General features: G+C 46.3%; 1 protein-coding gene across 2 annotated transcripts in view; it reads right to left on the bottom strand.

The window, feature by feature from the left end:
* WDR90 (WD repeat domain 90) overlaps positions 1 to 25381 on the bottom strand; it is a 1426420-nt gene that overhangs the window by 731839 nt on the left and 669200 nt on the right. For both annotated transcript variants that reach the window (XM_085628141.1, XM_085628142.1), the window contains exon 29: positions 22658 to 22755. In XM_085628141.1, coding sequence (XP_085484267.1) covers positions 22658 to 22755 — 98 coding nt within the window. The remainder of the gene's footprint in view (positions 1 to 22657; positions 22756 to 25381) is intronic.

The following is a 25381-nucleotide window of genomic DNA, read 5'->3' as shown; positions in this document are numbered from 1 at the left end:
GATTACTTACCTTTTGAATGAAACACCATAGTAATACCATTCCCGGAGGAGGGTCTGTGAAGTGATCCCACTAAAAGTTCCAGACTAGAACTAGCCTGCCTATAACAAGAGAGAAGAGAACGGATGCTCTTAGGAATTTAGGTGAGCAGAAATATACGGTACACCAATAGAACTGTGGAAAGGACCCTAGGCAAATGAAGGCATAAGGGCACTGAAAAGCATGGGAATAGTTACCCATGTCAGTGGAACAAAGTTTTGGCAGCAAACAACAGTCAATATAAACATAGATACTACTTGCACCCATGGTAATATGTGAACCAAGGCCAACTGGGATTTGGGCAACCAGAATCAACAGTCAATGCCACAGAGCTAAAGCTGTTGCTGTAGAAAGCCATGATGTTAGTCAAACCTGCCCTGTAAAAACACAGAGAAAAAAGAGAGGATTCATGAACCCATCTTTTAAGGACAAAGGATTGATCAGTGCTACAAGAGAAAGTTATCGGAGACAACAACAAGAACTATTGGTATAGTAACAACTCTTGTGCTAAGAACAAACTGCCAGAGAGGAAGACCTCTGGGATCATCTACAAAATATGAAGGTAGGAAAAACAAAAACATTTCCCATGTAATGACAAAAGGAAATACATATATATCTTCCAGTCCCAGTATGCAAAGCTGTACTCACCTGAGTTTTATAAAGGGAGATCGCTGGAAACCATTTTGTTGGCAGTTGTTTGTGCAGCAGAGAAACCTATGATTAAGAGTGGAATACTCGAAACGCGTCAGGTCACTGCAGACGCTGGATGTGCCTGACTCTTCCTCGCCCATATGAAGCGTCGATCAGTGAGTGCGCCCTGCCCAGTGGGTAACTTGTGGAACTGTATATAATTCGGCCGACCCGGTCGAGGGGCGCACCGCCGCGAAGCAGGCGGCTCTGCTGCTGGACTTGTTTTCAGCGGAGCGGAACATACAGACGTATGGCTTGATTGGGAAGTGTTCATGTTGGCGCAACCATGATTGAACTTTTATTTACACAAGAACTGCCTTCAGCCCACTTGGGTTTTATTGTATGGACTTCCAGTCCCAGTATGCAAAGCTGTACTCACCTGAGTTTTATAAAGGGAGATCGCTGGAAACCATTTTGTTGGCAGTTGTTTGTGCAGCAGAGAAACCTATGATTAAGAGTGGAATACTCGAAACGCGTCAGGTCACTGCAGACGCTGGATGTGCCTGACTCTTCCTCGCCCATATGAAGCGTCGATCAGTGAGTGCGCCCTGCCCAGTGGGTAACTTGTGGAACTGTATATAATTCGGCCGACCCGGTCGAGGGGCGCACCGCCGCGAAGCAGGCGGCTCTGCTGCTGGACTTGTTTTCAGCGGAGCGGAACATACAGACGTATGGCTTGATTGGGAAGTGTTCGTGTTGGCGCAACCATGATTGAACTTTTATTTACACAAGAACTGCCTTCAGCCCACTTGGGTTTTATTGTATGGACTTCCAGTCCCAGTATGCAAAGCTGTACTCACCTGAGTTTTATAAAGGGAGATCGCTGGAAACCATTTTGTTGGCAGTTGTTTGTGCAGCAGAGAAACCTATGATTAAGAGTGGAATACTCGAAACGCGTCAGGTCACTGCAGACGCTGGATGTGCCTGACTCTTCCTCGCCCATATGAAGCGTCGATCAGTGAGTGCGCCCTGCCCAGTGGGTAACTTGTGGAACTGTATATAATTCGGCCGACCCGGTCGAGGGGCGCACCGCCGCGAAGCAGGCGGCTCTGCTGCTGGACTTGTTTTCAGCGGAGCGGAACATACAGACGTATGGCTTGATTGGGAAGTGTTCATGTTGGCGCAACCATGATTGAACTTTTATTTACACAAGAACTGCCTTCAGCCCACTTGGGTTTTATTGTATGGACTTCCAGTCCCAGTATGCAAAGCTGTACTCACCTGAGTTTTATAAAGGGAGATCGCTGGAAACCATTTTGTTGGCAGTTGTTTGTGCAGCAGAGAAACCTATGATTAAGAGTGGAATACTCGAAACGCGTCAGGTCACTGCAGACGCTGGATGTGCCTGACTCTTCCTCGCCCATATGAAGCGTCGATCAGTGAGTGCGCCCTGCCCAGTGGGTAACTTGTGGAACTGTATATAATTCGGCCGACCCGGTCGAGGGGCGCACCGCCGCGAAGCAGGCGGCTCTGCTGCTGGACTTGTTTTCAGCGGAGCGGAACATACAGACGTATGGCTTGATTGGGAAGTGTTCGTGTTGGCGCAACCATGATTGAACTTTTATTTACACAAGAACTGCCTTCAGCCCACTTGGGTTTTATTGTATGGACTTCCAGTCCCAGTATGCAAAGCTGTACTCACCTGAGTTTTATAAAGGGAGATCGCTGGAAACCATTTTGTTGGCAGTTGTTTGTGCAGCAGAGAAACCTATGATTAAGAGTGGAATACTCGAAACGCGTCAGGTCACTGCAGACGCTGGATGTGCCTGACTCTTCCTCGCCCATATGAAGCGTCGATCAGTGAGTGCGCCCTGCCCAGTGGGTAACTTGTGGAACTGTATATAATTCGGCCGACCCGGTCGAGGGGCGCACCGCCGCGAAGCAGGCGGCTCTGCTGCTGGACTTGTTTTCAGCGGAGCGGAACATACAGACGTATGGCTTGATTGGGAAGTGTTCGTGTTGGCGCAACCATGATTGAACTTTTATTTACACAAGAACTGCCTTCAGCCCACTTGGGTTTTATTGTATGGACTTCCAGTCCCAGTATGCAAAGCTGTACTCACCTGAGTTTTATAAAGGGAGATCGCTGGAAACCATTTTGTTGGCAGTTGTTTGTGCAGCAGAGAAACCTATGATTAAGAGTGGAATACTCGAAACGCGTCAGGTCACTGCAGACGCTGGATGTGCCGGACTCTTCCTCGCCCATATGAAGCGTCGATCAGTGAGTGCGCCCTGCCCAGTGGGTAACTTGTGGAACTGTATATAATTCGGCCGACCCGGTCGAGGGGCGCACAGCCGCGAAGCAGGCGGCTCTGCTGCTGGACTTGTTTTCAGCGGAGCGGAACATACAGACGTATGGCTTGATTGGGAAGTGTTCGTGTTGGCGCAACCATGATTGAACTTTTATTTACACAAGAACTGCCTTCAGCCCACTTGGGTTTTATTGTATGGACTTCCAGTCCCAGTATGCAAAGCTGTACTCACCTGAGTTTTATAAAGGGAGATCGCTGGAAACCATTTTGTTGGCAGTTGTTTGTGCAGCAGAGAAACCTATGATTAAGTGTGGAATACTCGAAACGCGTCAGGTCACTGCAGACGCTGGATGTGCCTGACTCTTCCTCGCCCATATGAAGCGTCGATCAGTGAGTGCGCCCTGCCCAGTGGGTAACTTGTGGAACTGTATATCTATATATCTATATATATCGGCCATGGACAGAAATCGTTACTACAATGATGCCATAAAAATATATGAGGACCAAGCAGAGTAATCAGCAAGATAGTACTAATATAAAAGAATGGACAGTGTGGACAACACCACACACCCCAGGTAAGTAATGACTGCTGAAGCATGTAACCGACTACTAAGGGACTGAGTAGCCCACAATCAGGTTGCTGATATCATAATTTTGAAAGAAGATAGCAGGTGTGAAAAACCTTGCTAGCACAGAAAAACACAAGGTCACAACTTGGACTCACAAGAAGGTCAAAGGGAAAAACAGGCCAACACACGGAAGGCTTACGACAGGTATCCACCATTAACATCGAACGATAAGTTATATAAGGCAGAGCAGGATCTGGCTGAAGTATGGAACAAAAGGAAAAAAGACCTATTTCTCTAGAGACAAAACCCCCACAAAAGTGGAAGTCTGAAAATCAAAAACAAATTTATTTAATCTTTTTATTTGCAACTTGTAGAAGATCAAAAATTGTTGAGTGTAAGGAAAATAATGTCGTAAAAGGAAAAATAGGAACCTGAAAATCCCCGGAAGGTTAAAGGCTAAGCACGCCCACAGCCTTTATTATACTAAGGTATATGGGCAAATTCCAAAGGAAGTGAGGGACACAAGTAGAGGAGGATAGTCCCTAAGGATGAAAACAGCCCTAATAATAATGTTGAAGCGTTATAGGGCTAGAAATATGTCAATATCCTGTAGTACAGAGTGAAAGGAATTGACAAGGGAGAATGTATCCCAAGGGAGCAATCAATCCCCATTACGAACTAATCCGAAGAAAAACTGAACTAAAATGTGGAAGGAATATGTATGGACCATAAGATGGAAGATAGCCATCATCACAGAGACAGGGCTATATTGCAGAATTATATGAAGAAATGTGTGTTTTTTGTTTGTTTGTTTTTTAAACATGTGGATGCGCAGGGTGGTGCATGAACACTTGCACCAAAGGAGCCCATAGCAGCAAAAGCACACAACCTTGCCTCTAAGCGATAAGTAAGCATCACAGACGGCCTTGGGGTGAAGAATCTGTATAATGAAAACAATATCGGCGGCACAACAGAAAACCGCAGAGAAACATGACCTGCATAGACTGAAAATGCAGGCAAGATGGCACATCAAGGAAGACTAGCAGGGTAAAACAATGAGGGAAAAAATCCTTTCATAGAGAAAGCAAGCAGGAATATGAACCCCGGTACCACCAGTGCCAGAGAGGCCACTGGTAACAGCCCATCCTGCTGAGTTATAGCAAGAGTAGCTCGCTAAAGAAGTGTACAGATGCACTGATGTAGAACGGCGTTACAGCTTACCCCAGGAGAAGTAAGATATCCTCAGAGCGAGAAGCATACGTAATGCTCCATAAAGTGAAGCAAGGAGAACCTAGAGGTTGTTCATCATAATTAGGCTCAAGTGCAAAGCGGTGAGCCCTGTACAAAGTCTCCCAGGTATTTCTAACAAAAAGCTCCATATAAGGGACACTACAAATACCACAAAGATATTCAGTAATGCCTATAAGGCATATAGAAGATGCTCCACACAGAGCAGGGAACACACCATACAGGCAACAATCTCTTGGGCATGAAGCCCATTGTCAGACAAAAAGAAAATACCTTGTGCCATCAGCTGGTAAACCAATTTAGGGCCACAAAGAAAATACCTCCCAGAGAGCAGGAGCTAAAAGCTGTCATCGCCAGGCTGTGAGATATAATACCTGCACAAGGCAGGAACACCTTACTAGGTGCCACCAGAAGGTGGATGTGTACTATGAATGGGAAATAACTACAGGGGTAGGCCGTGGAGAGGAGCTTAAGCCCGCTCACAACTGGGAGGAGAGGACTCCACACCATTATGGGCCCATGTGTAAGAAAAAAGAAAAATGAGCAGCCCCTTTTACAACTCGAGTAATTGGGGAACTAGGGAGCCAGTACACAAATCAACATAGTTAAGAGTCAGGCCGACCTCAACTGTCCAACAAAGCGCAGGCGGGCACCATCAAAGGGCATGTCCTCCAGGGTGATTTAGACAGCTTCTGAAAAGCCAGAGTGACATAGCCAGGCATGACGGCGAAGTGCCACTGAATTAGCCATGGCTCGACCCACTGAATCCATGGTATCGATGCCACATCGTATTGCAAATTTAGCTGCCTCTCGCTCATTCTGGAGTGTGTGGGTGAGGTCGCTTTGGGTTTCCTCCACAAGTGAAGGCAGTAGGCACACCACCGAATCCCACTACGCATGGGGAAAATGACCCAGAACACATGCAGTCTTTACTGACCACAAGGCTGAGCTGGCTGAGAAGAAGATGCTTCTTCCACAAGCGTCCAGGCATCTGGACTCCCTGCTTGCAGGAACGTTAGGGAGGATGCAGAGGTCAGAGGAGGCCGAAGGGGCCTACACCGCTAAACCTCTTAGGGTTGGGCTCTGGAAGAGACTGGCCGGGTCCCAGGGGGAAGACCAGTGTCTATGGGCTATGGATTGGTGCACACGGGCCCTGTAGCAGGCTTAGCCCAGGCCCAAAATATGTCATACAGCGCTTCACTGTAGGGTTGCACAGGCTCTACTCCTGTTTGACCCTAGTAAAGCACCTCTATCAAGGAGTATCAAGGAGTCAGTGGTCACCTCCACAGAGGGGACTTGTAAGTCCAGGATTTCAGATTCCCTCTTTAGCACCTCAGCGAGGGACGAGTTCACCTCCGTAGCAAGGCTGGGAGGGAAAAAGAGGTCCGAAGCTGGTGAGGACTCAAGGCCACTATCCTCACCCAGCTCCGTCAGCCACCTACTCTCCAGAGGAGGCTGGACAGTCTCGTCCATGGGGTTCATAAACCCCAGCTCCTCCTTCACCTCCAAAATCCTGCTCCTCCATTGGAAACACAGCAAGTGACTTTTGAGAAGGATGAGACAAGGTGTCTGAGCCGAATGGTACCATGATCGCCGTACCCAACGCTTTCCGGCATCGGTGCAGCGTTTGACTTGGCGTCGGAGAGGATGATCGGCACTGTGCCGAAGAGCACCACCGACGTCGCTGGAAGTGGCACAGATCGACCTCTGATGTTCCAGGTGGGAACCCCGAAGGACTGTGCACCTGAGCCAGCACGGATCCAGAAAGTCTAACTGACAACATGGGTGAATACGCCAGCAGGGATTTAGTCAGGCACCTCCTTGGGGCTCGAAAGCGCACCAGAGGGAGATGGAGGCCCAAAGATGGCATGGAGAGAAGTACAATAACTTCGCATCTGGGCTAGAGTTGCCCAGCCTCCAGGGAAAATAGGGAGGTGCCGGGTGGACTCTTGGGCAGATTCCTCAGCCACTGGCTCAGAGAAGGCGTCGGAAACGCAGGGCCTATGTGGCTAAGTCAGGGGGTTCCACGACTTTGACCAGCAGCCCTGTGAAGACTTACCGTTTAACATCCAGGACAACGGACGCCAGCGGGAATGGCTTCCGGACCGCTCTCGCGATCACCGTGCGACATCGAGGACAACGGACGCCAGCGGGAACGGCTTCTGGAACGCTCTCGCAATCACTCTTGGGACCTGGAATGAGACAGATAATGCAGGGCCTCTGCCAGTTGTGCTGCCAGGATCTCTATGCACCATTTCCCTCTACGCCTTTGGCCGAAGGCGACGGTAGGAGTCACAATCCTCAGAGTTCTGGTGTTCCCCCAAGACACCACATACAAATAGTATTAGGGTCTGTGGCAGACATATACCTTCAACAGGGCCCACAGAAATTGAACCCTGAACACATGAGAGAAATAGAAAAGGGGTACACTGTTCCTTCGATAAAACATTGTTGAAACAGGCCGAAAAATGGGCTGAGAAACTGTTCCAGAACCGTGCTGGAAGCGCGGAAATGAAGGAACTGTCGTCAGCGCATCGGAAGGGGGATTATATGAACTTCATCAATGTCAAAGCCTATGGACAACGTCACTACAGAGTAGCACAATGCCCTCTACCGACGTGCAGAGGTACTGCTGAAACATTTCCAGATCCAGTCTGGTGCCTGGGGAGAATTCAAAAAGTAAGGAATCTGTGGCTAGATCTCTCTATCAGATAGCTGGGAAGATCTTGATCCTAGCACAGCAAAGCTTTTGTTGATGCTATTTTATGGAGAAAAAAAACACTTTCTAGCACTTTTCCCCCATTTTTCCAATTAAAGTCTACATTTTATTATACTTTGACAATTTTCTCGGTTCTCTCCCTAGGAATCCACAAACTTTGAGTAATTTTAGAATCCCAAAGAAGTGGGGAAAAAAGATTATGAATATTTAATCTCAAAATTAAAAGAAGTGCTCAGCACTAAAGGGATTAACCTTGCTGTCCAGGAAGAGAAGCTACAATAAACTTTGGTAAAAGACAAGCAGATGCGCCCAGATGAGCAGCATCAGTAGGAATGCTAAAAACACAGACTGTTCCTTAAGGGAGGCAGAAGCATCTAGAACCCATCATGCCTTGGATTGGCAGTAGCCTCACAGGCTCACTTCTGTGTTTTTTCCTTGGCTCATCTGAGACTTGAGCTTGGTGAGACATCGGCCCACTGTGTGTCACAATAAAACAAAACAAGCATTGGCATAGCCAATAGGTCTTGCCTTTGGGACCTTATAAGTGTTTAGCCATGTGACACTTGATGTTGTTGCACCAAGGATATTGTGCTGGATAACTAAAACACTTATAAGGTCCCAAACGCGAGACTTATTGGCTATGGTAATGCTTGTTGATACATACCACCATCCAGTTTTAAAGTCTTCTTAGGGTTTCTCATTGCTCAAATGGGTTCAATTACTGATATATATATATATATATATATTATTTTTTTTTACACGAAGATTGTTGCGAACCTCCGCTCTCCTTCCTATCGACGCCGGTGCCTGCCTCAGTCGCAACTCCGTTTTAAGTATTTCAATGTGGATACATCCAAGCAATCTCAATGAATAATCCAGCGGCACACCCAGGACAAAACAATAAGTTTTATTATTGTTTCAAACGAACAGAACTACGCGTTTCGGCGAAGCCTTTGTCAAGTTGGTGACCCCTGCCCAAATTCCCTTAGAAATACAGGTCAAGGTTAATGAATAGTGAGAAAATACTATCGAGATCAAACACTTCAATTGTGTACATTCTCGTAATGTTGATCAAAATAACGCATTATAATATTCATAATCATATAGTTATTCACAAGTCCATCAATTAAAGGAAAATAATCAATTAACATTTTCATATAATGTCTCACTGAGAACTCGAACTCATGTACCCCGAGTACACTAAATGATAGATAGTGAAAAAATACTTCCGAACTTCACAATTTCCCCATTTCAATTGTGTGTGTTTGCAAGATTCACAACAAATCCTGATAATTTCTAAAACATGTTGCTGATTATAAAGCTAGGCATTCAATTATATTTTAGATTTATCTGACAGTGTGAGATTATAATATTGTCGATTAACCATATGATACAATGTCTCGCTAATAGCCCAATTTCATACATACACCTGGTAAACGAAACCCCATATACACCATTAACGTATATCTAATACACTGTATGGACATTCATCATGAATCCTATGCATTTCGATTAAATTCGGACAGGTCACAATATCAATAGTCCCTACTTACTTAAGTGGGCATGGGTCCAATCTCAACCTGGTGTTATGGTGCTTGAATACTTAACGGGTAATGTACCCCCACGATATTTTAGAGACAATTTCATTATAATGGCGAATATGCATATCCCTAGTGGGTAATGTACCCCAACTCTATACACAAATTACTTTCATCAAGTTCATCATAGCCTCAACGACATGTCGTCATTATCTCATGATCAAATAGATATATACAAATAACATCAGGAGTAAATGGAAAAATTCATTATAGCAATAACTTTTTCTACCACTTGCTAGCAAACGGGGAAAGAAAAGGGGATGTTGCGGGGCAGGGCCATCAGCTGTTCGTGCTAAGGATTTTGAGAAATAAAATCTATTTCAATACCTACACCCAGTGAAGATAGAAAAAGGAAATCAATGAGATAAAACTAAATGTCACCAGAGGATTAGGACAACCTATCATAAAGCTAAAACTAGCTAGAAACAAACAAGATATAAACAAGATATATCAACCTAATATAATCTCAGGTCATTCTTATACTTTGCCATTTCCTCCGGTATTAAAAGAAAGGTGTAAAAATGTTATATGAATGTAGGGACACGTTCAAGGAAGAAGACTACTAAATCCCAATATGAGTGGCCAGTTCTTCCCCATAATTCATCCCATTGGGAATCTTGGTGTTGAGTTCAATGATGTACTTCGACTCAGTGATTCTCAGAAGTTTTTCGCGATCTCCCCCTCTTTGGAGGGGTAAGATTCTGTCAATGCCATAGAACTTAACCAATTTGGCATTACTCTGATGTTTCTCTTGGTAATGCCTCGCAACGGGGTAATTAAGATCAATATTGGTCACCGCTCGCATGTGTTGTAAAATGCGGGTCTTTAGCTGTAGTTTCGTGCTGCCCACATAATTCAAACCGCAGGGGCATTCCAGGACATAGATGGTATAGTCACTGGTGCAGGTTATAAATTTATTAATCTTTTTTCTCTTTTTTCCTGCGATGTAGTTGTCTCGATTTTTACTGTGCTCACATGCTTTACACGAGCCACATTTCTTAAAGCCCCTGGCATTTCCCAGCCATGTAGTGTTCTCAGCGGTGTTCTGATAGCTGTGCACAAGTTGATCTTTGAGTGATTTAGACTTTTTATATGTTATTAGGGGCACAGGACCTATCTCAGTACCAATGATAGGGTCTGATTGAAGTAGTCCCCAGTGTTTCTTCATCAGATATCTTAGGGTGTTCGACCTGCTGTTGTAGGTGGTGATTAGCCTGGGGATGACAGTCCCTTTCTCTTTCTCCCCTTTCCCCCGTGAAGAGAACAGTGCCTCATTCCGTGATATATTATCAACTTTTTTAGCAGCTATTGAGATCACCTTAGGCAAATAGCCTCTTTGTTCGAATCTCTTTTCCATGGTGTGTTTTTCTTTCGCAAAACCACTTTCAGTATTGCAGTTCCTTCGAGCCCGAAGGAACTCTCCAAAGGGAATGCTATTACGGAGTGGTGTGGGGTGATTGCTGTTTGCATGTAATAGGGTGTTCCCTGAGGTTTCTTTACGGAACAGAGTAGTGACAATTCGATTGTTTTCTATATTGATAGCAATATCTAGAAATTCACAATGTGAAGTACTAATGGAATGTGTGAAGGACAAATTAAGATTATTGTCCCCCAATTTGTTGATAAATTCCTTAGCCAGATCTAGGGGACCATCCCAAATCAGGAACAGGTCATCAATATACCTGATCCAGATTGGGATGTGTTGTACATATTGCTCATTTTCATCTACCCATACAATACACTCCTCCCACCACCCTAGAAAAAGATTCGCTAGGCTGGGCGCGAAAGATGTTCCCATCGCCGTACCTGTCTTTTGGCGAAACAATGTCTTACCAAAAATAAACATATTTTTCTCCAAACAGAAAAGCATCATTTTTTCCAACATTTGGGTATGTTCCCATAATGATATGTGTCTTTGTTTCAAAAAATACATGCACGCCTCCACACCCTTTTGCTGATCTATAGATGTGTATAGAGAACACACGTCAAGTGCTATCATATGATAGTTACTTTCCCATGTAATGTCATGTATTCTCCGTAGAAAATCCGTACTGTCTCTACAATATGATCGTAGTTTATTCACATGTGGTGCAAGAAAGAGATCTAGATAAATCGCGGTGTTTTCCAATAGTCCTCCATTCGATGAAACGATCGGTCTTCCCGGTGGTCTAGTAGGATGTTTGTGGACCTTTGGTAATAGATAAAAGCAAGGAATACGTGGGTTATCAGTTTTCAAGAAAGACCACTCATCCGTAGATAGGAGTCCATCCCTCCGCCAACCCTCCAATAATAGGTGGTATTCGGTGATAGATGCTTTATAGATCCCCCAGTTTATTTCCTCATAGCATGCAACGTCGTTTAGTTGTCTAAACGCTTCCTGGTTATACTGGGCAATGTCCATTACGACTATGTTACCACCCTTATCCGAGGGTTTTATTACTTATTGTTTTGTCCTGGGTGTGCCGCTGGATTATTCATTGAGATTGCTTGGATGTATCCACATTGAAATATATATATATATATATGTTTCCCTCATATTCATTGCTGGAGTTTTGCTCGCATAAAAGTGTCACTCATAGTTGTTGAAATGTCACTCATAATTACAATTTAAATATGAAAATGTCACGCATAGCAATCTGAAACCTTGGCAGCTATGGGTATCACAAACAAACGCTCACAGCACGTACATCAGGCTGGGGTACAAAGGCATGCAGCAAGGTTACAAAGGCATACAGCAGGAGTACACAGCAGGTACTAACCGGCTCTGTTGCGTCTGTGTTGCAAGTCCCTCCAGAAAAGCTCCTGATAGCACTGGTTCTTTCTAAGCAGTAAGGAGCTGAGCAGTGAGGAACTCCGTGGCTGCAGATCGGGACCCATTGTGCTGCTCTGCCCAGGCCTAGCTCTAAAGAAGACTGGCGTCCATTGTCCGGAGGCGGGCGCCCACTCTCGCATCGGCTGGTAGAAGATTAGTGCCGGTGATGTCACTGAGAGGGCCGTGCATCGCAGTGAGAACTGAGGAGCCTCCTCTCGGGTGCACGCGCGCCTCACTCCGAATTGAGTTGCCGGTAGAAAGGCCTGGTGCAACAGATGAGAGTGCCAGAAGTTGATAACTGCCTAAAATGGGCGCACATGAGATTCCGCTCATTAACAAAAACTCAGCGGGAGGGATGGATTTGTGTCGACAGAAGAGGCAGCGGTGCATGCAGAGAAATCTGTGGTCGGGTACCAGAGTGGAAAAGGCGAGGGGGAAATGAGGGTGGCGCAGGGAGAGATGAGCGGAAGAGATAGCGTAGAGGTGAGGCGAGTTTAGAGGTTGGGAGGAAAGGCAGGCTTGAAGAGGCATAGGCAGGGAGACAGTGAGATGAAACAAAAACAAAAAACAGACGTAATTAAAGAGCAAAAGATGGGAATGAAAGTGCACAGAGGAGGAAAGAGCCCACAGCTAAAAGTGTAACAGCAGCTGGTTACAGGAGAGATAGCCGTGCCCGAGGTTATGACTAATGCAGCTGTTTTCAAGCACACTCGTGCTTGTGGCACCATCCGCCTTGTGGAAGCGAGTAACAGCAAGGTGGATGCCGCCACAAGCACGAGTGCGTGCTTGAAAATGAGCAGAGCAACGGCTAAAGGCCCTCCTATGCATCGCATGTGCGCTGCGTAGGTGAGACCTAAAAATCACAATTGGAACATAAGGGAACCTTTTCTCTTGCATCCGGACTTTCATTTTTTAAAAGAAAACACTTACGATATTTTCAGAAAATGTTTCCTCTCATGTGTGGCTGTCAACATGTTCCACCAGCTGCACTATAGAGGTAGTGCAGCATTCGGGATCACGTCCACAGCCACCCTTGAGCAATAAGCGTTACGCTGCAACATTGTTGTAAGCATTGCCTCACTTAATTGGTAACTAAACATTCTCAAAATGTTGAATAATTTAGTCGTCGATAGTGTAATGTGCACTCCAAAATGTCCAAATTTTATTTAAATTTTTTTTTTACGTAGTTAAAAGTGTCTAGGGGTGCGTGGCCTGGTGCCAACTAAGATGACGGCTTAACCAGCGAGCTCCGCCGGGGCTGAGGCCTAAAACCTCCATCTATTATCCGCCATGAGGAGACCTGGGGTGGCTCAAGTGCCAGGCAACGCGGCTGGGCCCGGATCACCGCAAACATTGCCTGTAAAGAAGGTCCCTGAAGCGAATCAGCACCTCGGCGCCTGGTGCAGAAGAGCGCAGCCTGCTGGGGTTGGACCTCTGACCCCCCAGGGAGAGTCAAGACTCCGGACGGTGTAGCGGGGGGCCCGCGCTGAGATCGCTACCAGCCTGGAGGGCGGGGCTGTCCGCTCCGACTCCTCCGTGGGAGAGCGTCGCAGCGCCGGTGAGAGCCGAGTGCGAGAAGCCGCGGAGAGCGGGCGACGTGGCGGGCCCTGCCGTGGAGGACAACAAGGTGAGCGGGGGCTCGTATGTGCTCCCCCCCCCAGCGGGCACACGTTTATCTGCAAAGAAGAGGCCCGGTGCCCTGGGGGACGCAATGGTAGCGAACGGCCTGCGCACATCGTGCATTTGCCCCCTCCGCGCGCCCCAGCGGCACCTCTAGGGGCTAGGTGGGGGCCCGTTCCCAACACCGGGGACTGAACTGGTGAGTGTTGAGGAGATACTGCTGCCCATGGCCCCGCAGAAACAGAGACACAGCCACACATGGAGAGAATGGGGGCCCTACCGAGACACTGAACTGCAGTCGTGAGTGAGAGCCCTCACGTGTCGAGCCCTGGTGGGTTGTAGTATGGATGGCGAACAGCAACATACCTGACCTGCCATACAGTTGCACGGCACACCGGTTCCTGCGGCGGGACTTCGCAGTGGGGATCGTATTGTCTACTAGATCGAGGGGCAACAGTTCTGGGACCGTGCCACGGAATGCGTGCGGTAGCTGAGAGTGCCAGCAGATGAGGAGGTGGCGGTTGGGGGGAGACCTGTCACCAGTGCACCCCACCCGGCTGGACCACTTCCCAGACGCCACCAATACTGTGCACATGCAAGACTGTACCCTGTACACAGCAGGGAGAACCTCTATCCCTGAAACCAATGCTGGTGTGGAACCTGCCGACGGCAACTACGGTGCAGTGGTGACCTACGTAACCTCAATCTTTCGTGAAGGGAGTAGCGCACCGCGAGGGAAGGTTCCAGTTGGTAGCGGTGTGGACATACGTGGGGCGATTGCACAATGAAGCACAAGCATGCCACGACAGTGCAATCTAACAAACTAGACAAATATGCTGTCCGAAGCCGACCCCACAGGAGGAGGGGGCCCAGGGGGGGGGGGGGGGGCAACCTGGGGATGGTGAGCCATCCCTCACATCTATAATGACTGCTATCCAGAGCCTGGGGACCACCCTCGAAACGAAAATTGATAAAATGTCCATCGAAATGAACTTGATGAGAGCGGATATGCACAAAACAGCGGAAAAAGTGAAAACAAACTAAGCTAATGTCCTGGAGCTTCAGACATGTACGAAAAAGCTTGAGGGGTGGATCGAAGCCCTGACTCACCAACACCGGCAAATGGCCCTGAAGCTCGAGAACCAAGAGGGGCGGTCCAGTCGCAGCAACATCAGAGTGGTGGGGGTCCCGGAGGGTTTGGAGGGGCCAAGCAAGGACCTGTTCCTTGAAGACCTCATTCTCAACCACCTCAGGCCGATGCGGCTCTCTTCGCTCTTCACCATCAGAAGGGCGCACCGGGCGCCAATCCCCAAGCCTAAACCGGGTGTGCCCCCCCGGACTATTATCGCAAAAATCCTCAACTATAGAGACCGTGACGCGATACTGCAGGCAGCAAGAGTCCAGGGAGATCTACAATACGAAAACTCGACTATCCGCTTTTTCACAGACTTTACGCTTAAAGTCCAGCAGGAGCGAAACTCCTTCGAGAGGGTGAAAGCAGTTCTCCGGCAACGAGGAATCAAATACATAATGTTTTTCCCAGCGAAACTCAAAGTAATAGCTGGCGGAAAATCCTTTTTCTTCGCCACCCCCACGGAAGTGCAGGACTGGCTGGAGGGACAAGCAACTAGGGAGCAGGCGGAAGGGACCAGGGACGGTGAGAGAAAGGCACACGCCCGGACATCGGATTCGACGGGGGAACGATCAGACTCGGACAAGCGTAGCCTGCACTCCTGGAGATCAAGATCAAGTAGCCCAGGACTGCCGGCAGCACGGAGACATTGATCGAGGCTGGTTTCCTGAGCTGAAGTGGATGGGACTATATCGGCAAACTGTAATGTATACCATGTTTTGCTGGGGGGTGTGGGGGGTGGCCCGTGTCATTCGGACTAGTAGGTAGGGGGCATCAACGGCCCTTGAACAAACACCATACGCCGTTGGGGGCGTTCCGGGCTAAAAAGCTTAACATGAAGCGCTAAGGGGTCAGGTAAGACCCGTGCAATGGGGGGGGAGGAACAAATGATATAGAATATGGTACAGTGGCCGCCTTGAGAGATCAAGCCTGGGACAGACTCAGAACGTGGTAGTAAGGGGCTCTAGCGGCTGCAGTTGGTACTAGTCCATTCCCCGGGTCATGGTTGACCAGCTGTTAGGGCGACAGGCACCCTGCGAGTTGGGCCTACATGGCAGGGTAGCAGGGAGGGGGGTGGGAACGGGGGAGGAGTGAGGGTTCAAGGTATGTTATGTAGTTTTGGTTATGTTGGGAGGGGAGGGAGCAAGAGGTTCGTACACTGGTCATGTAAACTACAATTTAATGCCGTCCGCTGGCGCTGCGTCTATCGCAGGTCGTGCAGAACTGCTCGCTGTCACAATGAGTACGCACTGGGATAAAAACCTAAAGCTATTGAGCTGGAACGTCAACGGGTTGGGAGACAAAATCAAAAGGAGTGTCGTCCTCCAACATATAAAACGCTACCTCCCGGAAGCAGTCCTGCTCCAGGAGACACACCTTATTGGCAACTACTGTAAAGCACTCAACAGATGGGGCTACACAATGATGGCACACGCCAGTTTCACATCGGGGTCTCGGGGGGGGGGGGGCGGGGGGGAAGGGATCTTGACCAGGCGCACCCTCCCGCTAACCGTCCAACACACATGGGCCGACCCAATGGGACGCTTCGCGGCGATTTCGGGACAATGGGAGAGACACACACTCACGCTGTTAACAGTTTACATCCCACCTGGACTCCAAACGCAATCTTACAAAGACCTGTGCTCACTCCTGCTATCCCTGTCGGAGGGGCAACTCACAATTGGGGGGGATTTCAATTCGGTGGTATCTGGCCGGACGGACCGATCTCGCCGCACGACATGAGCGCCGGACAAACATGGCTCCCCGATTTCTTGGAGGCATTTGGCCTCACAGACCTTTGGAGACTATGCCACCCGACCCTTCAGGAGTATACATTCCTGTCGGGAGCACACCATACCTTCTCAAGGATAGACTATATCCTCATGCCCCTTCATCACAGCGTGACCACACAAGAAATCAAACACCTGGCGCGGGGTATCTCAGACCATTCGCCAGTGTGGGTCCATCTCACGGTAGGAGATCAAAAGGTGGGCTGTGTGGCGCCAATCAATCCTTGGCATCTTCATAATCGGGGGACCAGGGCATCTATTACACGTGCCATCGACCACTACTTCTTAGAAAACGAGGGCACAGTGGACTCCCCCACTACTCTGTGGGAAGCGTTTAAAACAGTGATCAGGGGACAGGCCCTCTCGACCATAGCGGGGATGCGTAAAGAAAAAGAAAAACAAAAGGTCGCTATCGAACATGATCTCCTCCGCCTTGAGGAGATCGCGAAAGACGGCAAAGACCAGGCTGACATGCACCGCGTGGAAATTAAAGCAGCAGAATACAGAGCAATAGCAACCGACGCTGCAAAAACTCTTGCAAGAGATAGGGACGGACGTCTGTACGATCAAGGGGACACAGCGGGCAAAATGATAGCCTGGCTGGACAAAAAAGAGAGGGCGCAGAGATTAGTACAGGAGCTCCATAGTATGGCTGGCACTGTTTTAACTGAACCTCAAGACATAGTCCGCGAGTTTGCTGCGCACTTTGAGCTGGTATATGAAAGGGGCACGGAACTTTCAGAAGATGACTCCTCCAAACTACTGGCAGACATCCAACTCCCTACCCTCTCAGGTCCTGACCGAGAGGCGTTGGAGAGCGCACTCACAAATGATGAAGTGGCTAAGGCAATAAGAGACCTCCGACCTGGCAAGGCATTAGGCCCTAACGGTCTACCAATTGAGCTGTACAAGCTGAACCCGAACAGAGTGGCACCCTACTTAAATCGTATGTTTGAAGACAGTGGAAAGGTGGGAATACTGCCAAGTGACCAACGTATCGCCACGTTGGTGGCCATCCCAAAAGAAGGAAAGCCGAGGGTCAGCTGTGTGTCATACAGACCGATCTCCCTCTTGAACGCGGAACCCAAAATACTTGCCAAGCTTTTGGCAAACAGACTCCGGCCAGTTATAACTAAACTTGTACACCCGGACCAAGCGGGGTTCATGCCGCACCGCAACACTGCCCTCAACTTGCGACGCCTACATGGAGTGTTGAGGGGGTTGCTCCACTATTCAAGAAGACGCAGTTGTAGTGTCACTGGACGCAACAATGGCTTTCGACACACTTGAATGGGCATACCTAATGGCGGTACTAAAAAAGATGGGCTTTGGCCCTAAATTTATTGGTTGGGTGCAGCTCCTCTATACGGAACCATTAGCCCAGGTAGTCGTAAATAACAAACTACCTGGATGCGGCAGGACTCCTCTATCCGGGGACTTAAATGGGCAGAAGGATGGGAGGATCGGATCTCCCTATACGCAGATGATATCCTACTCTATTTTGCCTCCCCTCAAAAGTCATTAAGAGTGGTACTGGACATATTCACCAGTTTCGGAAAGTGGAGCAAATCGATACTGTACGTCTTACATGGGTGTCCCCCTTCCATACCGAAAGTCTGCCCCATCCAAATAGCCGCAGAAGGGTTTAAATACCTAGGTATATATATTACAAAGAATGCCAAGTCCTGCTACGAGCGAAATTTGCTCCCGCCACTGCAGAGGTTCAGGCGTGACACCAACACCTGGAAGGCGCTCCCCTTATCCCTATTGGGACGGGCAGTGCTCTTTAAAATGATGGCACTGCCGCGCTTCCTATATGCCCTCCAAAACTACCCAGACTTGGTCCCGCAGGCTTATTTTAAAGAAATCGAATCTACACAAAGGGACCTACTATGGAATGGGACACCGCGCATAGCGCTCCATAAGCTAACCCTCAGTTGGTACGATGGGGGCATTGCCCTCCCCGACATCAGAAAGTACTACTGGACAGCACACCTGTCCGCTATAAACCAGTGTATGTACAGCAATGGGGACGAGCCTGCATATAATATGGATAGGTGGACCCTCCCGGGCGGAGACTTTACGAGGGCACTGTACTCCAAACCAACCAAATTCCCTCTCACAGGGCCTACAAGACACTCCGTGCAACTTTGGTATGCAGTCAATCGGAATCTGGGGTGGGCCAACAGACTCACACTTGCTACCCCACTCTGGGACGCTGAGGCTCTAGGAGTGCTGGGGCGCTCGAAAGGGTTTGACAAGTGGGACCTAATAGGTATCTCCCGTATAGGAGACCTTTGGGGACCGCAGGGAATGGTATCTTTCACTTCACTACAACAGACCCACGAACTGGCACAATCGGAGTACTATAGGTACGCCCAGGTCAGACACTCCCTTCGGACCAACATTCCAGTTGGGTCGACGCTTCCGGAGTCCTCCCCTCTTGAGGACAGACTACTTGATGGACACCTACCTGAGAAGAGCATCTCCCTCATATACAAAAAGTTAATACACCACACTCCAAATCCTTTACTGGTGCTGAGGGAAAAATGGGGGAGGGACGGACTAGAAATAGACAATGAGGAATGGCGACCTAAAGAGGTCGCCATCTCAGCAAAACTAAAACTGGTCCAATTAAAGATTCTACATAGGGTGTACTTCACTGGGAGACGACCAGTCCTCAAGGGTAGAAGCGCCGATGAGAGGTGTAGGAGGAAGTGTGGCTTACAAGGGACCTTTCTGCACATACTATGGGAATGCCCACTCATCCAACACTACTGGAGAAAAGTGCACGAATGTATGAGTACAGTATGGGGGGTGGGCCTTAGATTGGAGGCCAAAAGATGTCTCCTGAACTCCGGGAGCCTACAGACTTAAACACAAAGGGTAAGGTATGGGTGACTCTTGGACAGATGGTAGCTAAGAGAAACATAGCAAGACTTTGGGGAGCAGAGGCGCCACCGACACTCGAGGCATGGAAAAAAGACCTGGATTGGTGTATGGCAAGGGAGAAAACGGTGTATGTGGCCCATGGCTGTCCCCAAAAATGGATAGGGTTATGGACTAAGTGGAATGAATATCGTGGAAATGTGTGTGAACCCCCATGTGTCCCCACCTTTGACGAACCATTGACGCCATGAACTTAACAAAATGTGACTGTCACAGAGATGTACGAAAAATCACTGTATAATACTACTGCATGTTGGGGACGCTGGGCTACACGGCTTGGGGATACTTGACTGAATGTGTAACATGACCTTTTCTGTTTTCTCTTGAATGTTCAATAAAAAGAATTATTTTAAAAAAAAAGTGTCTAGGGATTCTGCCACATAAACAGGAATATTCTAATGTTTATGAATATATATGAAGATCCTGACATGCAGAAGCAAGGCAAACACAGAAATCCCTGCCCTTCAAATGCAGAACAGCATGTGCAATATTCCAAAAAATTGGTTGTCTCCCAAAACAATTGCTTTCTTTGTTCAAGACAAACGCATTCCAAGTCTGATAAAAGTAAACATGAACAAGTCCAGAATATTTTTCATTCACTTGTAAAGTTTATAAGGCAAGTAAGTGCATGAGTACGTCATTTTCCCTGAACGAAACAGGTCTTTAAATAGGTTTTTAAAAAGCGTGACTACATATGTCTGTTAATGGGACAATCTGCATACAGAACCTTAATACACTATTATAAAACATGGAAGAGTGCAATCCCCGTCTAAAAGCCCTCCTCTAAATTCCTCATTACAGGCAACTTGTGATATCTCCAGTTACCTTTGATAATGAAAATACATAGCTACTCAACAGTAGTTAGCTATTACAGTTCAGAAGTGACATTATAATGCCTCCTTGCAGAGCCAGCAGCCAAGGTAAATCACAGTGCATCAATATAGCTGCAGTTTAAATAAGAAAAAAGCGAACTGGCTTTTCGTCTCCTGACTATTTTTTCTAAAACACATAGTGATGAGCAGAAACTATATTTTTATGGCATCAAATAGACCGTTTTTATCTACAAATTGTGACGCATTACCAGTTTCTCCGTATTTGACTTACATTAAACTGATTCTAATATATCTATGCAACAAATTACTAACTGCTTTTTGAGGTGTTTATTTTGCTTAAAATTCTGCTTTTATCCTTCATGTCCGCAACCATTCTCTCGCTTTCATGTGAAAGAGGAAGCCACCAAGAATTTAAGCGGTTTGCAAGAAGGCTGATGGTGATACCATGCATTACAAGGGGAAACAATGCCCTGCTGTACATTTTAAGGATAGTTCAAGTCACGCTGGTGTTCAAAGATCATGCTAAGGAACTCAGCCTTCGGCCAAATTCCTCCATATGTATGTATGCATATGCTAGCTCTATAGTGCGAACCTAGCCAGAAGGCAGTGAGGCAATGTAAATAGTCAAAGACAAGGGGTCACAGAACTCCTCTGAGACCTGTAATGTCCTTCTAATTTAGAGGCAAGGGGTACTATGCATATATAATACATGGGAGACTACTAATACTATACAAAAGCCAATCTCTAATTTCTCTATTACAGGTGAATTGTGACGTAGTTGCTCACCTGTAATACATTATTACAGTTGTGTTGCTACTAGAGCAAGCAGCCAAGGTGAAAGGCAGGTCAAAGAGCATATTACAGCTGCAGTTTAGATAACAAAAACGAGAACTGGCTTTTCCTTCCTATTATCTGCATTTTATAAAGTAAGCAATTATCAGTAGAAAGGATATAATTATGGCAACATGTTTTTTCGCCTGCTATAGGTTATTACAGGACAGACTGAATAATTCTGCATGTTTCTTCACATTTTGGGCTACTGCATTTTTTAATCTGATTTACATTAAACTAAGTCTCATATCTGTTTTGCAAAAGATTACTAAAAACACTTTTTTTTTTATTTTAAATTTCGCACTACAGATTCTGCTTTCATTCTTTATGTCTGCAACCTTTTATCATCGCTTTCATGTTTCAAAGGGCAAAACACCAATGGATTAAGCAGTCTGTGGGAATAACAATAGAGTTCAAATGTATTATAAGAAATCAAATACTCTCTGCCGTATGTTAAAAGGCTATTGCAAGTGACCTTGGAGTCCCTGGACCTTATCAAGGAACTCAGCCTTGGCCTCCTTCTATATGGTCATGGAACTGCTCAGGGACTTGCAATAAATATCCTTATAATGTACAGCAAGGGTGACTTTATTGCATACTATGGGAGACTGCAATTCTATTATAATAGCCGGTCTCACATCTCCCGGTTATACACAAGCTGTGACGCTGTAAGTCACCTGTCATATTAAAATACATAGCTGCTCAAACGTAAAAAGTTATTACAGTTGAGTTATGACAGCACAATGCCTGCTGCCAGAGCAAGCAGCCATGGTGAACGACAGTTCAAAGAGCACATTACAGCTGCAGTTTAGATAAGGTAAAGGAGAACTGTCTTCTTATTCTTAATATCTGTTTTTTTTTTTTTAAATGACCAGAAAGGAGATATTTATGGCAATAGGTTTATTTTTGCAAGCAATGGGTCATTACAGGACACATAAATCTTTCCGAATGTTTCTTCACATTCTGAGCTACACCATGTTTTATCTGCTTTACATGAAATTGGTTCTAACACTGTTTGCAACAGATTTCTAAATTCTTTTTGGTGTGCATACAACCTCTTTCATATGAAAGAACAACACATGAAGGAATTCAGCAGTTTGTTAGGCAAACCAATTTTCGACCATGTATTAATAGGAATAAAGTACTCTCTGCCGTACATAAAAGGATACTGCATGCCACTTCGGAGATCAGGACCTTATAAAAGAATCTATATGGTCATGGGACTTCTTGTTCCTTACAATATCTTTATAATGTACAGCGGGGTAATGTATCCCATATGTAGTCTGTTGCTTTAGTCCAATTAGTTAAACTAAAAAAAACAAGACTACAACTTGCAGAATGCATGCATTGGTTAAATGGAAGCCCAGGTGTGCAAACATGGCACCCCTGGCCTGTTCAAATAGGTTCTTGCAGCCCAGGAAAACTTCCCACAATAATTTATGTACAGATTCCACAACACAACCTCATGGAGACAATGTTTCACATGCGTGCATGAACAAATACACAGCAACAGTGTCATTTTTAAGCAGTCACATGTGATTGGTTGGAGGAGAGATAAAGAAAAGAACATTTCTTACCTTGGGAAGAGGGGACGTTTTGAAGCGGGCTATGAAATGTCGGTATGCATCCGGACAGGTGTACTGCTCTTCAATCGAGCCCACACAACCAGGCACATCTGTCAATCAATAAAGCGTCTTTCAGTTACAGAACCATAACAGAAAAAGATAAAGATAAACTCAACATCTTACGATTATCCATAGCGTATAAGTCATAGCCTATTTACCAAGACATAAGTGTGGGAGTCTCCCCAATCAATCAATTACCATCAAAATACATATCCGCAGATGCCTGTGAAGCTCATCTACACAAGCTTGCATATGATGTACTGTAGGTAGCACGCAATGAGCCAATGCATTACCTGCATACAAACCAGAATGCATAGTGTGTTTTGCAGCATTCGTCTCGTACGTTTGGTATTGTTCATGTCATCCTCAATGAGGTCTGCAAAATATCACGTCTTCAGCGAGGCTAGACATGGACTGAGGTTCCTTACCCCTTACAGCCTTCGAATACCTTCTTACGGGCATGTGGCTTTGGAAGCCTTTAGAACTAGGCTTCTAAATGCAAACACCTTTCTGTCCAACAGTCTAAAAGCATTGGCCCCCTATCCCAAGGAGCTATGAGGAAGGTATTATGCTGCAGTTTTGTTAATGAGGCTTGGAGCATTTTCTGTGGGAGGACAAGCGGTCTGAAAAGATGGTAGGTGCTGACCCAATGCTTCCTAACTGCTTGACAAGTGATATCTGGGATGGATTGTCGCTTCACCCAAGCAGTTTGATTAGCAGCAAAACGGCAATCCAGATGTAGAAGACTTTTTCTATTCAGGTGTGCTTAAAAATATATCATTTTAATTTTACTTGGTTGGCGTGCAGGAGCTGCAGCTTTGTTTTTTACAGCAGCTGCAAAACTTTCTTGCTCGAATGTAATATGGTTTTCAGGAACAAAGAAATCCTTTTTAGAGGATATGTCAAGGCACTTGCATTTTGTAAGCTCAAATGTAAGCTTGCATTAGAATGCTCAGGAGAAGGATATTTTCCACCTTATTCTATCTTCAAGCTCTGTTGTTTTAAGTTCAAGAAACACCAGAGAATATGTGCCAAAAAATACGAGACATTTGAATGTGTTTATGTTATGGTATGGTATAAAATGTGTAACATGCATAGCTGTCCCAGCAACAGGGCTTCCCAGTGCTAGTCCACTGCCAGAAACAGACTGCAACAACGGCTTATAAGAGAGAGGGGGAGAGAGGGACCATAACTGGAGAAAATGGTCTAATTATCTGTTTTTTAAATCTGCTATTTCTTTTTGAGTCAAGTAATCAGCTGAAGTCAGTGATAGGCTTCTTCGATGGCTCTGAACAACAATGGCAGTGTCGCAATATGGATTTTTTAGTTCTCATTCGGGTCAACACAAATAGATGTTGCCGTGTAATAAAGAGGTAAGAACCGCCAGCATCACTCCAAGGTCAATAAGAATCAAGGGAGATGAGTGGACCATATCCATCTTCCACATACACATACACATACACATACGAGGATTGCTGAGCAGCTGAAATTGCCAACAGAGCTTTTCAGAAAAGCCTGAAGTTGTTCAGCTCAAACTCTTGTGCTTAGAAAGTTATTTAAAATTTAAGCTTTTGTTATATAAAATTGATGTGGAATTGGATGGGGAGTTGCACTACTTTGTGGATGTAGTCCTTTTCCCCCGAGCTCAGGATGAGAGTAAGAGGGTGACCTATTGTAAGTTTGCTTTAGGGTTTTTATTTCTCAGTGAATTGGCTCAACAAGAGGGACCCCGACTTTGATTTTGACCAAGAATCTTTTGCAGGTGACGAATAATTTTGTCTCTCCCTTCTTGAGGACATTGGGCTTCATCTGCGCACATGGGTCGCAAGCACCTGCCCCATGATGTTCAAAGAGGTTTCAAAGGGACATCTGCTAACTACATTTTCATCAGGGCTTGCTTGAAGACAGAAAATCTGAGGGGGATGAAAAATGGGAGACAGAGTTGGAAAAAAGTCAATGTGTGGACAGAAAAAATATGGGAAATATAACTGCCAGAAAACTAGGTGGCACTCTTGCTAAAACTCAGAAAAAGAGAAGTGGAGGTTACCAGTGCTTGTAGTTAGTCTACATAGGATCCAAGATTTCTCGAACTTTGTATTCGCAACTAGAGTTTCTTTTTGCACCTGGCACTGATGAAATGTTTCTGGATTCAGAAGGAAAATGGAGGAAGAATTAGTCATTCAAATACTACAGTACATTGTACATAGCTGTAGACATATTCTAGCAGCTTTGGCTACAGAGAAGAACAAGTTAGTTACCTTTGGTAACGCCTTTTCTGGTAAAGACTATCTGGCTGCAGATTCCTTACCTTGGAATAATCCCCAGACGTCAGAATGGATCCGGAACTTTTTTCGTGAGTCGTAACCCTGCTAGATGATAGGTGGCGTTGTCTGGCTCTATGCGGTGTCTTTTGCGCTAGAAGCGATATGCGCGTTTCTTACATAGGGACAACCCCAGCACTCTGACGTGGACACTTTCCACTGGTGCGTGAAACTTGGGCCTTTAAAAGGGAGACAGTCCCTTACTCTGAAATATGTTCACCGAGTGGAGAAGATGGGTCAATCTGTAAAGAATCTGCGGCTAGATAGAGTCATTACTGAAGGTAACTAACTTGTTCATCTGATAAAGACTTCTAGCCACAGATTCCTTACCTTAGAATAGACACCCAAGCAAGAC

This window comes from Triturus cristatus, chromosome 10 (assembly GCF_964204655.1).
Source record: "Triturus cristatus chromosome 10, aTriCri1.1, whole genome shotgun sequence".
NCBI lineage: Eukaryota > Metazoa > Chordata > Amphibia > Caudata > Salamandridae > Triturus > Triturus cristatus.
This window is presented reverse-complemented; position numbering and strand designations above follow the sequence as displayed.